Source organism: Corella eumyota, chromosome 2, assembly GCF_963082875.1.
Source record: "Corella eumyota chromosome 2, kaCorEumy4.1, whole genome shotgun sequence".
Taxonomy (NCBI): domain Eukaryota; kingdom Metazoa; phylum Chordata; class Ascidiacea; order Phlebobranchia; family Corellidae; genus Corella; species Corella eumyota.
In genome coordinates this window covers 6,715,933-6,730,206 of record NC_137491.1, presented here as the reverse complement: position 1 = coordinate 6,730,206, position 14,274 = coordinate 6,715,933, and the positions used below count along the sequence as shown (strand labels likewise).

General features: G+C 30.1%; 2 protein-coding genes across 2 annotated transcripts; both read left to right on the top strand.

Annotated features, from left to right (window-relative positions):
• Window positions 1–280: 280 nt before the first annotated feature.
• LOC145741584 (cytosolic 5'-nucleotidase 3A-like) lies at window positions 281–2,234 on the top strand. The gene is made up of 8 exons (XM_082559187.1): window positions 281–350; window positions 497–595; window positions 691–760; window positions 856–988; window positions 1,074–1,163; window positions 1,230–1,392; window positions 1,777–1,977; window positions 2,056–2,234. Exons 1-8 carry the CDS (start codon window positions 345–347, stop codon window positions 2,155–2,157), a joined length of 864 nt encoding a protein of 287 aa, XP_082415313.1. The 5' UTR covers window positions 281–344; the 3' UTR covers window positions 2,158–2,234.
• A 522-nt stretch (window positions 2,235–2,756) lies between these two features.
• On the top strand, window positions 2,757–11,779 carry LOC145742271 (myosin-6-like). Its single transcript, XM_082560054.1, has 38 exons — window positions 2,757–2,866; window positions 2,951–3,057; window positions 3,144–3,287; window positions 3,369–3,525; window positions 3,619–3,646; window positions 3,759–3,855; window positions 3,941–4,033; window positions 4,141–4,204; window positions 4,276–4,374; window positions 4,460–4,563; window positions 4,643–4,781; window positions 4,854–4,972; window positions 5,054–5,203; window positions 5,355–5,525; window positions 5,606–5,779; window positions 5,881–6,013; window positions 6,114–6,222; window positions 6,320–6,493; window positions 6,620–6,743; window positions 6,815–6,951; window positions 7,029–7,284; window positions 7,357–7,599; window positions 7,685–7,861; window positions 7,952–8,332; window positions 8,411–8,548; window positions 8,641–8,875; window positions 8,954–9,102; window positions 9,176–9,342; window positions 9,425–9,608; window positions 9,691–9,856; window positions 9,946–10,186; window positions 10,268–10,460; window positions 10,550–10,725; window positions 10,804–10,957; window positions 11,035–11,205; window positions 11,284–11,484; window positions 11,561–11,692; window positions 11,774–11,779. Exons 1-38 carry the CDS (start codon window positions 2,770–2,772, stop codon window positions 11,777–11,779), a joined length of 5,790 nt encoding a protein of 1,929 aa, XP_082416180.1. The 5' UTR covers window positions 2,757–2,769.
• Window positions 11,780–14,274: the final 2,495 nt, after the last annotated feature.

Genomic DNA, 14,274 nt, shown 5'->3' with positions numbered 1-14,274 from the left:
TTATGTTTTTTAAATAAACAATCTTAAGCAACGCATGGTTTTTCAAATTAAGTTTAAATTGTTAAAATATTCAATGAGGTGTGACAGCTTAAAACATATTTTTTTTAAATGGAAAGATACTAAATATATTTAACGATACTTTAAATATTAAGTTTAGTCATAATTATTAAAACAATACTTTTAAATATTTTATAAAATAAATTTTGAACTATTTAAAAAAATAAATTATAAAAAACTTGACAACACCTTTAATTTGCGAACACGTGTTCTTGTTTTGATTTTACAAGACAGTAAAACACATGTTATAAAACTTTATTCAAATTACATTCGTTTAATCTGAAGCTATGAGAGTAAGTAATATTACACACTGTATATTTGACTGGTATCTAAATTAACTAAAAACGTTTGTATTAAATGACAGTTCATGTTCAAAATATTGTCCATATCCCAATATGTCTGAAATCTGACTTAATATGAATTTATTTTTCAAATAAAGATCAACGAATTGCACAAGGAAAATGTCTTTATGAAAGATGAAGAAGCAGTGTACAAAAAAATTAAGTCTTTGGCAGATAATGGATCTAATTCACTTCAAGTACAAATTGTGAAAGTTAACAACTATTTAAAATGATTTTTAATTCTATTGAATATTTTTTTGTAATTAATAATAACGAAACAAGTTGTTTTTAGATCATAAGTGATTTTGATATGACACTGAGCCGATTTTCATTTAAGGGTGAAAGATGTTCTAGTTGCCATGGTAAGTGAAAAAACAATTTAATTTCTTGATTTTAAGTTTTTAATATATATATATATAATATATAGTCAATTTACAACTAAATATATTTGTTGCAGGTGTGTTGGAATCAGATGATATTATTCCCAAAGAAACACAATTGGAACTAAAAAACTTAAAAAACAAATATTACGCCATTGAAATTGATCACGTTCTAACAAAAGAAGAAAAAGTTCCATACATGATAGAATGGTTTATGCTTAATTTTTAAAATTTTTATTTAAAAAAAATTGTGTGATCAAACTTTGTCCTAACAAATTATTTTTTTTTCATGTAGGTGGAGTTTGGCGCACAAGATCTTTGAAAATGCCAAAATTCATAAATCGTGTTTAAGTAAAGCTGTAGCCAACTCTTTTGCAATGTTAAAGTAAATAAAAATAAAAAAAAATAAATTTGTAAATGATTAGTTATTATTTTTTTTTATAATTTACAGAGTAAATTGTGACAAATTCTTTAGTGCCTTAAACCAGCATTCAATTCCACTTTTGCTATTTTCTGCTGGGGTGGGGGATGTTTTGGAAGAAATTATTAGACAAAAATCCACTTTTTATCCAAATATGAAAACTGTGTCAAACTTTATGGATTTTGACAAAGAGGTGATTATTTTTAAAGTAAATTAAAATTTTAAGTAAATATAGTAAAAAAATTAAAAGCCGAATTTTGCAATGTTTTTACAATACCCCTGTTGACTTATCCTATACACTAAGGGGTTTCCAAAAAATATTTGGCCTTTTCATGTTGATATGTAAACAAAAATCCAATGAGTAATATAGTAAATTTTATAAACTAATTTTTTTGGGATTCAACATTTTTAAAAGTAAATGCAGCTTGTAATTTGAATCTGAACTGTACTCTACCTATTTTCATTTTACAAATTTACGAATATATGTGTTTTACTTTACATATTTTGGCACTAGATACTTCAATTTAAATTTGTTGCATACGCTTATCTTAATATTTTTTTTATTTTTTAAAAACAGGGGTACATGATAGGTTACAAAAACGACTTGATCCATACATTTAACAAAAATGAAGGTGCACTTGCCAATTCCGACTACTTTGAAACCATTAAACATCGACATAATATAATCCTGCTGGGTGATAGTATGGGAGATCTAAACATGGCTGATGGTGTACAAGATATAGTTAATTGTTTAAAGATTGGTTACTTAAATGACAAGGTAAATAAAATTATTTTTCTTTCGACAGACTTAATTTTTGCAAACTCCGAATTTACAAATTTTGTTGTTTTTCTATAGGTGGATGATTTGTTAGAATCATATATGGATGCATGGGATATAGTGTTGGTGGAGGATCCGACAATGAATGTAGCAAATGCGGTTCTGGCGAAAATCGTCTAACTTACAATTTATAAAATGTGGTGACTGATGTTCATGTTATTTTAACGCTATTACTGAATATTTAAATAAAAAACTTACGTACACAAAATTCAATCTTCAATTATTTTACAATCATGATAGCAAAGTGTTTAAAATGTATATGCAGTTTTCCAATAGCCTGATCAGAAATAGCCTCATGTGGTCTCTCTACCTCACGGTAAATTATAATTTTGTTTAAGCGCGTAACAATTTTGGTCTTTGCAAATAACGAAACGCTATTCGGTTTTCAATATTCTGTAAAACAACATGAAAATAAAACACGCTCCATATTTCAATCAATTTTAAATAAAATCTTCATAATTTTTAAAGCAACAACTCTATACATTTAGTGCCAAATACTTATTTCGACACCTATACAGTTTTACACTATTTTGATTGACTTTCAGCTGTTACTTCATACCAAAGGCGACAACATAAGTTGAATGAAAACAAAAAAGGCAAGACATTCTGATCTTATAAAAGCCAGGGCAATATTCTCTTTTATTCACAAGCTTTCGCTTACCTCTTTGGAATAAAACATCAGTTTATTCTTTCTTAAGTTTATTTCTAAACGATTTAACCGACTTTTTCAAGATGGCAACTTTCGATTACGAAGCAGTACAAGATGCGGCTCCTTATCTTAAAATGACCCAGGAAGAAATTCTTGCCAATACAACCCAGAAACCCGACGGTAAGTTTTTACATTTAAAAAAAAGGATTTGAGTTTCGGTTTTAGTAGAAGAACATGTTACAATGCTCAACATTTGACTTTTAGGAAAGAAATATTGTTGGTTTCCCGACAAAGAAGCAGCTTACGTTAAGGGAGAAGTGATCAAATCTGAAGGTGGAAAACACACCATTAAGAATTGTGAATCCGGAAAGGTTTGTAACTACGTTCACCTTTTGTTAAAATGAGTTGTCGCAAGTTAATTTAAAGAAAACAATATTTTATATGATGTACTTTACAGGAAATTACGGTAAAAGATGACGACCTTCAGCAAATGAACCCACCTCGATATGAGAAATGCGAAGACATGGTCAACATGACTTTCCTTAACGAAGCTAGTGTACTAAACAATTTGAGAACTCGATATGTGAAATTTATGATTTACGTAAGTATTTATTATTTGCGATAATATATTTCTGTTAAGCATAGCTTGCAATAATTTTTTAAATATATGATAACTTTGTAGACGTACTCTGGTCTCTTTTGCGTGACTGTAAACCCCTACAAGATGTTGCCGGTGTATGCTCCCTATGTCATCGCTGCTTACAAGGGAAAAAGACGAACTGAGATGCCTCCTCATCTTTACTCAATTGCTGACAACGCTTACACCGAGATGTTGATGAGTAAGTTATTATTATTATTAGTTGCTTTCGAATTAACGTATACGATAATAATAAATGAAACACTTTTATATATTAAAACCATTTATTTTTTAGATCGCCAGAATCAATCTATGTTGATTACGTAAGTGTTTCGCTTTTTATTTATAGATTTTACTGTAAATTTATTATCGGTGATCTTAAATAATTTTGTTTACCTAAAAATATCAAAATAAATATTTATTTTTATTACGAAGTGGAGAGTCTGGTGCTGGTAAGACTGTCAACACAAAGAAAGTTATTCAGTATTTTGCCCTTGTTGCCGCATTTGGGGGAGCAAAAGATGATTCGAAGGTAGTAATTTAAATATACAAATTTATTCGGTATCTGGTTTAAACAAAAAAAGTTCTTCATAAACTAAAACTTTGATTTTTTATAGGGTACTCTTGAAGATCAGATTGTTCAGTGCAATCCTGCTATGGAAGCTTTTGGAAACGCTAAAACTGTCAGAAACGACAACTCATCTCGTTTCGTAAGTTTAATTTTAACTAAATTCAAATCATTTATATTATCAACTTTTTTAATTTTTTATTTAAAATATAGTAATAAATATAATAAACTATTATTCTTGTATATTAGGGTAAATTCATTCGAATTCATTTTGGTAGTACTGGTCAACTGGCCTCAGGAGATATTGAGCATTGTAAGTTACTATTTAAAATTTTATTAAAGTACTAAGGGAAAATTTATATCAATAAAATATTTTTAATATAGATTTGCTTGAAAAATCTCGTGTAATCTACCAACAAGAAGGAGAAAGAAACTACCACATTTTCTACCAGATCATCTCCGGAGCAAAACCCGAACTTATTGGTATGTTAACAAATATATGTGTGATTATATTTATTTTACCTTTTGCCTTTAAAATTTATAAACATCTTAATTTGTATTTTTATAGACCAACTCTTGGTATCAAAGGATCCATACGAATACAAATCCATCTGTCAAGGTGTTGTTGCTGTTGATAACATGGACGATGGAGAAGAATTACTTCTTGCTGACGTAAGTTGTTGTTAACTAATTTTTTTAAACTAATATTTTATTGAATTTAATAAATTTAACACCGTGCAATGTTTTCCAGGATGCCTTCCGAGTACTTGGATTTAGCCAAGAGGAAATTAGCGGAATTTACAGGTTGATGGCTGGTATTATGCATCAACAAAACATGAAGTTTAAGAACAAGCAGAGAGAAGAACAAGCCGAACCTGATGGCACAGAAGGTATTTTTATCTCAACTTTTTCACAAATATAACTTTATTACTAAGTTGGTAATACTAATTATTTAATTTCAGATGCTGACAAGGTTTCCTACTTGTTTGGTCTTAACTCAGCCGACTTTATGAAATATTTGTGCCATCCACGTGTTAAAGTAGGAAATGAATACGTCACCAAAGGACAGACTTGCCCACAGGTAAAAATATTTACAACATAGCTTCATATTTCTAAAAACACAACGGTTAATTTATACGTATAAAAAAAATTGTTCATATAGGTTAACATCTCAGTTGGATCTTTGAGCAAAGCAATCTTTGGTCGCCACTTCGATTGGCTTGTCAAGTTGATCAACAAAACTTTAAGCACCAAACTACCAAGAAGTTTCTTCATTGGTGTACTCGATATTGCTGGATTCGAAATCTTCGACGTAAATTAATAACTAAAACATTTTACTAATTTTAAAGTATTTATTTCACTAACAATATAACTAAGTATTACAATGTCACCAAACAAACTATAGAATTATCAATCTTAAAACATTGCTTATAATTTAAACAATTATTTGTTTTTGACTTCAGAGCAACAGCTTCGAGCAACTTTGTATTAACTTCACCAACGAGAAACTTCAACAGTTTTTCAACCATCACATGTTCGTGTTAGAACAAGAAGAATACAAGAAGGAAGGAATTGACTGGGTCTTTATCGATTTCGGAATGGATTTAGCTGCTTGTGTAGAGCTTATCGAAAAGGTGATTACTTAAAATATAAAACAACTACAAACAATTGCAACGTCGTATTCTGCATAACATTAATTTAATATTTATTTTAGCCCTTAGGAATTATGTCCATCTTGGAAGAAGAGTGCATGTTTCCCAAAGCTTCAGATCAAACCTTTAAGGAAAAACTTTACCAAAACCATCTTGGAAAGAGCAAATCTTTTGGTAAACCAGTCAAGAAGACGAAATATGAAGCTCATTTTGAATTATATCATTACGCCGGAACTGTAAGTATACAACATGATTATAATTCATTGATATTTTTAGATTAACTTAATGTTTTTATAATATAATCTAATTATATTAACAACAACTAAACTTTATTTAGGTACAATACAACATCGACGGATGGTTGGAAAAGAACAAGGATACAGTAAACAACAGCGTCGTTGACCTTTACAGAAAATCTTCACTAAAACTGATGCAAACGATCTGGGAGGGATATGTGAGCCCCGAGGAAGGTATAGCATGACTCTTCCAAATATTTGAATGAAGTTTATCAGTTTGAATATTATTAATGTTTGTATTAAATTTTAAATTTAATATATTGTATTGTTGTAGCTGCAAGCGGTGGTGGCGGAAAAGGAGGAAAGAGAAAGAAGGGAGGATCTTTCAACACAGTGTCTTCACTCCACAGACAATCTCTTGGAAGTCTTATGACCAACCTACGGTTAATATATATTTTAAAAAAATCTCTTTTTTATTGAAAATAAAACACTAAAACTGTTACCCTAAGATGTCATTATTTATTTACCATTCTTTAACAGAGCCACCGCTCCTCATTTCGTGCGTTGTCTTATCCCCAACGAGCGAAAATGCCCAGGAGAGATGGAATCTCATCTTGTACTTCATCAGCTCAGATGTAATGGTGTGTTGGAAGGTATTCGTATTTGCAGAAAAGGTTTCCCCAACAGAATCCCTTACGGAGATTTCAAACAACGGTAAATATAAAATTCAGTTCTTTTTTATATGAAAAGATATTACATTCAATTTTTCTTTTTTATTTATTAAGTTTAAATATACTCCCAGCTGAGCGTTTAAGGATTAAAATATCTGTTTTATTTTAGATACCGAATCTTGAACCCAAATGCTGCACCAGAAGGACAATTTATGGACAGCAAAAAAGCATCCGAAAAATTGCTTGGTAGCATTGATATCGACCACGAAAGTTACAAACTTGGTCACACCAAGGTTAGTAAAATAAAATACGATTTATTCTTTTATCATAAAGACTGTATTTAAAACAGCAATTATGTATTTAGGTTTTCTTCCGCGCTGGTATGATCGGTCGACTTGAAGAATTGCGTGACGACAAATTGGCCTCCATCTTCAAACTTATCCAAGCTCGTATGCGTGGTTTGTTAACCAGACGTGAATACCAGAAAATGATTGAGCGAAAGTAAGTTTTTTACCTAGTTAAGTTGTATAAAAACGTAGCAGAGTAGCTTAATGATTAATTAACTTAACTTTTTTTAGACAAGCTTGCCGTGTTATCCAATCCAACTTGCGTGCTTACTTTGGTATGGCCAACTGCGAATGGATGAAACTTATGTTTAAAATCAAACCTTTGTTGAAAACTGCGGAATCTGCTAAAGAGTTGGAAACTCTCGAGAAAGATTTTGAGGAATGCAAAACCAACCTCGAAAAAGAATCCAAGAGAAGAAAGGAGCTTGAAGAGATGCAAGTTTCATTTATTCAAGAAAAAAATGATTTGCTTATGCAACTTCAATCTGTAAGTATATATCTTCACTAACGTTATGTTATAAAGGTAAAGCAATGTTTAAACTCGCAATTTCTTTAACAGCAACAAGATCAAATGGATGATGGAGAAGATCGATGTGATCAGTTGATTAAAACCAAAGTTGAATTGGATGGTAAAATCAAGGAGTTAAATGAACGACTTGAAGATGAAGAAGAACTCAACAACGAACTTGTTTCAAAGAAGAGAAAACTTGAAGATGAATGTTCTGAGTTAAAAAAAGATATCGATGATTTGGAGATTACTCTTGCTAAAGTTGAGAAAGAAAAGCATGCAACTGAAAACAAGGTAATATATAATCATTTATATAAATAAAGTTTTAAGTAATTTAATAATGAAAAATGTAAACTAATACATTGGTTTATGTATGTAGTTGAAAAATCTTCAAGAAGAACTTGCATCACAAGATGAGCAAATTGCCAAGCTTCAAAAAGAAAAGAAAGCTTTACAAGAAGCTCATCAACAAACTCTCGACGACCTTCAATCAGAAGAAGACAAAGTCAACAGTTTGACCAAACAGAAATCTAAGCTCGAACAACAAGTTGATGACGTAAGTAACCAGATCATTGGGATAATAACAATATAATGATTTTTGCTTCACAAAGTTCTGTAAAAAAAAACATTTTTTATTTAAAAATAGTTGGAAGCATCTCTCGAGCAAGAAAAGAAACTTCGAATGGAACTTGAACGAACCAAGAGGAAGTTGGAAGGAGATCTTCGTCTTACTCAAGAAACAGTAATGGATCTTGAAAATGACAAACAACGTTTGGAAGAGAAACTTAAGAAGCAGGAGTTTGAATACAGCCAACTTGCAACCAAGTTGGAGGATGAACAAGCTCTTGTTACTCAACTTCAAAAGAAGATCAAAGAGCTCCAAGCTCGAATTGAAGAGCTCGAGGAAGAATTGGAAGCAGAACGAGCTGCAAGGGCAAAGGTCGAAAAGCAAAGAGCTGATCTTTCACGAGAATTGGAAGAACTTAGCGAACGACTTGAAGAAGCTGGTGGTGCAACTGCTGCACAGGTAAAACATAAATATAGTTACACTTTCGAATATCAATTTTGTGTTTTTGAACAATCTTAAACAACTTTTAATTTTTAGATTGAGCTTAATAAACGTCGTGAAGCTGAATTCTCCAAACTTCGTCGTGAGCTTGAGGAAGCTAATCTCGGGCATGAAGCAACTGTTTCGACTCTTCGTAAGAAACATGCTGATACTTCATCTGAAATGAGCGAACAGGTAATTTAACTTTTAAAGTTAAAACATAGCTTAAAATAATAATTGAAAGATTTTGGTAGGCAATACAATTTAATATTTTAATATAACTACAGATTGACAACTTGCAACGAGTTAAACAAAAGTTGGAGAAGGAAAAGAGCGAAATGAAAATGGAAATCGACGATTTGGCCGCAAACGTTGAAAGTGTCACCAAGGCTAAACTCAACTACGAGAAAATGTCAAGAAACTTGGAGGAACAATTAAACGAATCTAAGACCAAGAACGACAACTTTACCAAAGACGTTAATGAGCTTAATGCCGCGAAGGCAAGACTTTCTTCTGAAAATGGTAAGTATTGCCATTTCAAAATTAGTGTTAGCCATTAATAATACTTTTATATATGAAAATCAAATTTTTAAATTTAAGGTGAATTGGGACGTCAGCTTGAGGAACGTGAACATTTAATGGCTCAATTGACTCGCAGCAAGAACAGCTCAGCTCAACAAATCGACGAATTCAAACGAGTTGTTGAGGAAGAAACTAAAGCTAAGGCTGCACTTGCGCATGCAGTACAGGTAAATAATTTTTTGCTTAGTTTACTTGTTTGAAACTTTTTTTGGTATATTTTAATACATATAATATATACAGGCTGCACGACACGACAACGATTTGTTGCGTGAGCAATACGAAGAGGAACAAGAAGCTAAAGCTGAACTTCAACGAGCTTTGTCCAAGGCAAACGCTGAAGTTGCTCAGTGGAGAAACAAATACGAAACTGACGCAATTCAGAGAACCGAAGAACTTGAAGAAGCCAAGTAAGATTATTTTTTACACCTTAACTGCAAAGTATTGCTTAGGTTTCTTATTTTTGTCTTAATTGAATAAATTAAATCACAGAAAGAAGTTGGCTGCCCGCCTTCAAGATGCTGAGGAACAAGTTGAAGCCATGCAAGCAAAGGCCGCTAGTTTGGACAAAACAAAGAACAGACTTCAAGGAGAAATTGAGGATCTTACAATTGACTTGGAACGTTCAAACTCGGCTGCTGCAGCACTTGACAAAAAACAACGCAACTTTGATAAGGTCGGTATTAATAATTTTTTGATATAAACCTGCATTTTTATTTTTCAAGTACATTTAAATAATTCAATTGTGTTTATCATAGATTCTTGCTGAGCACAAGCAAAAGGGAGAAGAAATTCAGGTTGAACTTGAACAATCTCAAAAGGAAGCCAGAAGTTTATCCACAGAACTTTTCAAAATGAAAAACGCTTACGAGGAAGCCCTTGATGCACTTGAAACGGTGAAACGAGAGAACAAAAACTTACAAGGTAAATATTGTTACAGTTATCACACTTACGCCTAATATTAGAATTAGTGATATAGCATCTTAATTTTTATTAAAAATTAATTATTACAGAGGAAATTGCTGATCTAACTGACCAAATGGGAGAAGGTGGCAAAAGCATTCATGAACTTGAAAAAGCAAAGAGGACTCTTGAACACGAACGCAATGAGATGCAAGCTGCCCTTGAAGAGGCCGAAGGAGCAATCGAAGGAGAGGAATCAAAAGTACTTCGACTCCAAGTTGAACTTGCTCAAATTAAGCAAGAATTTGAACGACGAGTCTCCGAGAAAGACGAAGAAATTGACAACCAACGGTAATTTGAAATTATAACTAAAACTTAAACGATATGAAAGTAGTAAAATAAAATAACTAATTGATTTTTAAAATATTTTAGCCGAAACCAACAACGAAGCATTGAATCGATGCAAACTACTCTTGACTCTGAAAGCAAAGCTCGTCAAGAAGCAGTCAGAATTAAGAAGAAGATGGAAGGTGATCTTAACGATCTTGAAATCCAACTTGGTCATGCCAACCGACAAGCTTCTGAAGCCCAAAAGAATGTTAAATCAACTCAAGGACACGTCAAGGTATTTTAAATAGACCAATTAAAATCATTGCATATAAACAAAACGTTGAATAAACACTGAAGCTAACTTTATTCTTAAACATTTTTTAGGACTTGGAAATGCAAGTTGATGAAGCCCAACGACACGCTGAAGACCTCCAGGAACAAACTGCAGTTATTGAACGACGAAGCAATTTGTTGACAGCTGAGATTGAAGAACTACGATCTGCTTTAGAACAAGCAGAACGAGGCCGAAAACTTGCTGAAACTGAACTACTAGAAAGCAGGTTGGTATTTAACAAACTTTTATACTGCTAAAACGTATTTATCTTTTCAATGTCTAAACATATTGACTTTTTTAACAGTGAACGATCAAACCTTCTGCACACACAAAACACTGCTTTGATCAATCAGAAACGAAAACTTGAAGGTGAACTTCAAACTGTTCAAGGTGAGGTCGAGGAATCAATCCAAGAACAAAGAAATGCTGAAGACAAGGCCAAGAAAGCCATTGTTGATGTAAGTAATTATAGAAGTTTAAAGTATATAGTAATAAATTAGATTTTAAACGTAACTAAATAAAACATTATCTTCAGGCTGCAACCATGGCTGAAGAATTAAAGAAAGAGCAAGACTTATCTTCTCACTTGGAACGAATGAAGAAGAACATGGAACAAACTGTCAAGGATCTCCAACAGAGATTGGATGAAGCTGAAAACATTGCTCTCAAAGGTGGAAAGAAACAAGTTCAAAAACTTGAGACCAGGGTAAGTAACTTTAACTATAGCCCAAAAAACCAACCAGAACAACTTACAAAGAACATTGATTTAAAAATTAAAATTTAGATTCGGGAATTGGAAAACGAGTTAGACTCTGAACAACGACGCAACGGTGACTCAGTTAAATCTCAACGAAAACTTGAGCGAAAACTCAAGGAGGTTACTTACCAAGGGGAAGAAGACAAAAAGAATCTGACCAGAATTCAAGATCTTGTTGATAAATTGCAAATCAAAGTTAAAACTTACAAGAGACAAGCTGAAGAAGCCGTAAGTATTTATTTTAAAAAAAACTTGTTAGATTAATAAGATTTGGTATAAACCATTTTGTTATTTGTGATTTCAGGAGGAGCAAGCCAACTCAAACTTGGGTAAATACCGCAAGCTTCAACACGAACTTGATGATGCTGAAGAAAGAGCTGATATGGCCGAATCTGCTTTGAACAAGATGCGATCAAAGGCTCGAGATATGAACAAGGTATGCATAAACTAATATATTGCAATATTAAGATTTAACTTATATGTATATATTACTAATCTACCTATGAATTATTTTTAGCAATAAACTTGACAACGCTGACAACAACTTTCTGATTTTTCATTTTAACGCTTTGAAATAGCTTTGCACAATAACTGTTATATTTAATTAATTTATTTGAAACAGTATAATTTAAATAATGTCATAGTTCTGACTTCTTAACTTCCTAATTGATTTGTACATATTTAAACTTATTTGCATTGCTTGTTTAATATATGACACTATTAAATTTTGTGGTGTAAATAAAACCTAGCAACTTATTATCTTTGTGGTGTAATTGAACACTGTATTTTTACTTATATTTAATATTATTGTAAACATAAAAAAGGTTACACAATATGAAAAATAGATTGACTGCTTAACAAAAAATCCATAATTTTTACAATTTTTAATATAATGTTTTTAATTTAAAAAATATTCAAAATATTCTATTGCCCCAAAACAGCGGCTGCCTAGTTAATTAAAATTAAACTAGATTTATTTGTTAAATAAAATATGATTCAAATTCATTTAATCATTTTTAAAATTAATTTCCATTAATAAATAAAATTGTGTATAAACATTCTCTATTAACTAAACTAATAAATCTAATATAAACGTATCAAATTATTGGATTAAGAAAGTTTAAGAAAAAAACTATTTTAAAAGTTTTAAAATATCAATCTTTAAATTTTTAATCAACAAACAAGTAATTAAATATACTTAACAAACAATAATTAATTTTTTAATCCAGTTTTAAGTTGTTTATACCAAAATATACAGTAGACAAAGTTTTAACTGCCTAAAATTGATATTTCATTTTTTATAAATAAGCAAGCATTTAAATATAATAAGCAAAAAAAATTAAATATTTAATACATTTTTGACTTATCGATATTATAATATAAAACTGACCAAAGTTTGAAAACCTAATAACGATCTTTAAATTTTAATAAATAAACAAGCAATTAGTGATTAGTGATAATTAAATTTTAAGAACAGAAAGATTGGAACACAATTAATTTATAAACAATATACTAATTTATAAACAATATATAAAATTATAAACAATATACTAAAATTTCAGAACTTTATATACACAAGGTCAAAAGTAATTCTATTTTAAAATTCGGATAAGTACGAACAAAAATATTGACAATAACATTACGTTTCAAAATCTAAGATTTCGAACCATAACAAAAATAAAAATAATTATCACTAATTACTAATTAATAGGTGTTTGTTTATTAAAATTTTAAGATCGTTATCAGGTTTTTAAATTTTGGTCAGCTATATATTAAGTTATTTATAACTTAAAAATGAATTAAAAATTTAATTTTTATTACTAATTACTAATTAATAGATGTTGTTTATTGAAATTTAAAGATTGTTGTTAGGTTTTCAAATTTTGGTCTATTGGATATCATGATATTGGTAACTCAAAAATAAATTAAAATTTTGATTTTTATCATTAATTACCAAGTAATAGGTATTTGTTTATTAAAATTTAAAGGTTGTTTTTATTTTTTTTAAATTTTGGTCAATTGTATATCATGATATTAGTTAAATATGTTTTACATATTTAATAGCTTGTTTATTTAATAAAAAATTGGGATTGTTATTAAAGCGCAGAATAATAAAAAAAATTTAATTTTTTAGTCTAATAATTAAAAAAAGGTATACGTAATATTTGTTTAATTAGTTCAGGTAATATTTTTAATTAAGTAATGTTTATGCATAAATTTATTCCCAATAAAGAATAATTTTAAAAATAATTCTTTTTTGATTTTGTCACAGAAATAATTAATTGTTTTTACAGAAAACTAAACTTATCAGTTGCTTTCTATTTCATTATATTAAAAAAAAATTACAATGGTTTTAAATTAATTAAGCATTTTACTTGCATACAGACTGATAATTGTTTTAGGTTATTAAGGATCAATGAAGGCTAACCTAATAAATTTAATTAATTTACAAACTATATTTAAAATGTATTATTCTTTATAACATAGAAAAAACGTTTTAACATAAATTTACATGATGTTTATTTACACAAGTAGAATACAGTTTCTACCATATCCAAGCCAGAGAAGAACTATAAAACTGACATTCTAGAAACGATTAATATCAAGTTAGTCAATACCTATTAGTAACAAATAATTTTAAAATTATTTATATTAAAATGTTTTTGATAACTGATTTTATTCGTGTTGACATATGTTATTTATGTAGGCATTACAGTTTAGTTCAGTTAGATTGATTTGTTAAATTTATGTTTTAGTAAGAATATTTATGTTCTAGTCCTAAATTTTCTCACATTTTTCGATGGCATTGCTGTAAGTTGTCAAACTACTGTTGTCTGGGTAACCATTATTTGGTGCAATCTGCATTGCTTGTTGTTGATGGCTTGTTTGGATGGGTTGCATTAAAGTGTTTGGCTGTGAGAACATAAATACAATTGTTAAAATTTGCTTTTTGTGTTGATATTTAGTTCATCAATGTTAAAAAAATACCATCTAGATTTTTTATTGTATATTAACTTG

What these genes read in the sequence shown, in the direction of transcription:
- LOC145741584 (XM_082559187.1), top strand. An exon ending in AAGATGTTCTAGTTGCCATG is followed by an intron (nt 761 to 855) that starts GTAAGTGAAAAA and finishes TATTTGTTGCAG; the next exon opens with GTGTGTTGGAATCAGATGAT. An exon ending in AACTCTTTTGCAATGTTAAA is followed by an intron (nt 1,164 to 1,229) that starts GTAAATAAAAAT and finishes TATAATTTACAG; the next exon opens with AGTAAATTGTGACAAATTCT.
- LOC145742271 (XM_082560054.1), top strand. Translation starts at nt 2,770, where the DNA reads ATGGCAACTTTCGATTACGAAGCAGTACAAGATGCGGCTCCTTATCTT. An exon ending in CTCAGGAGATATTGAGCATT is followed by an intron (nt 4,205 to 4,275) that starts GTAAGTTACTAT and finishes TTTTTAATATAG; the next exon opens with ATTTGCTTGAAAAATCTCGT. An exon ending in TGCTTATGCAACTTCAATCT is followed by an intron (nt 7,285 to 7,356) that starts GTAAGTATATAT and finishes TTTCTTTAACAG; the next exon opens with CAACAAGATCAAATGGATGA.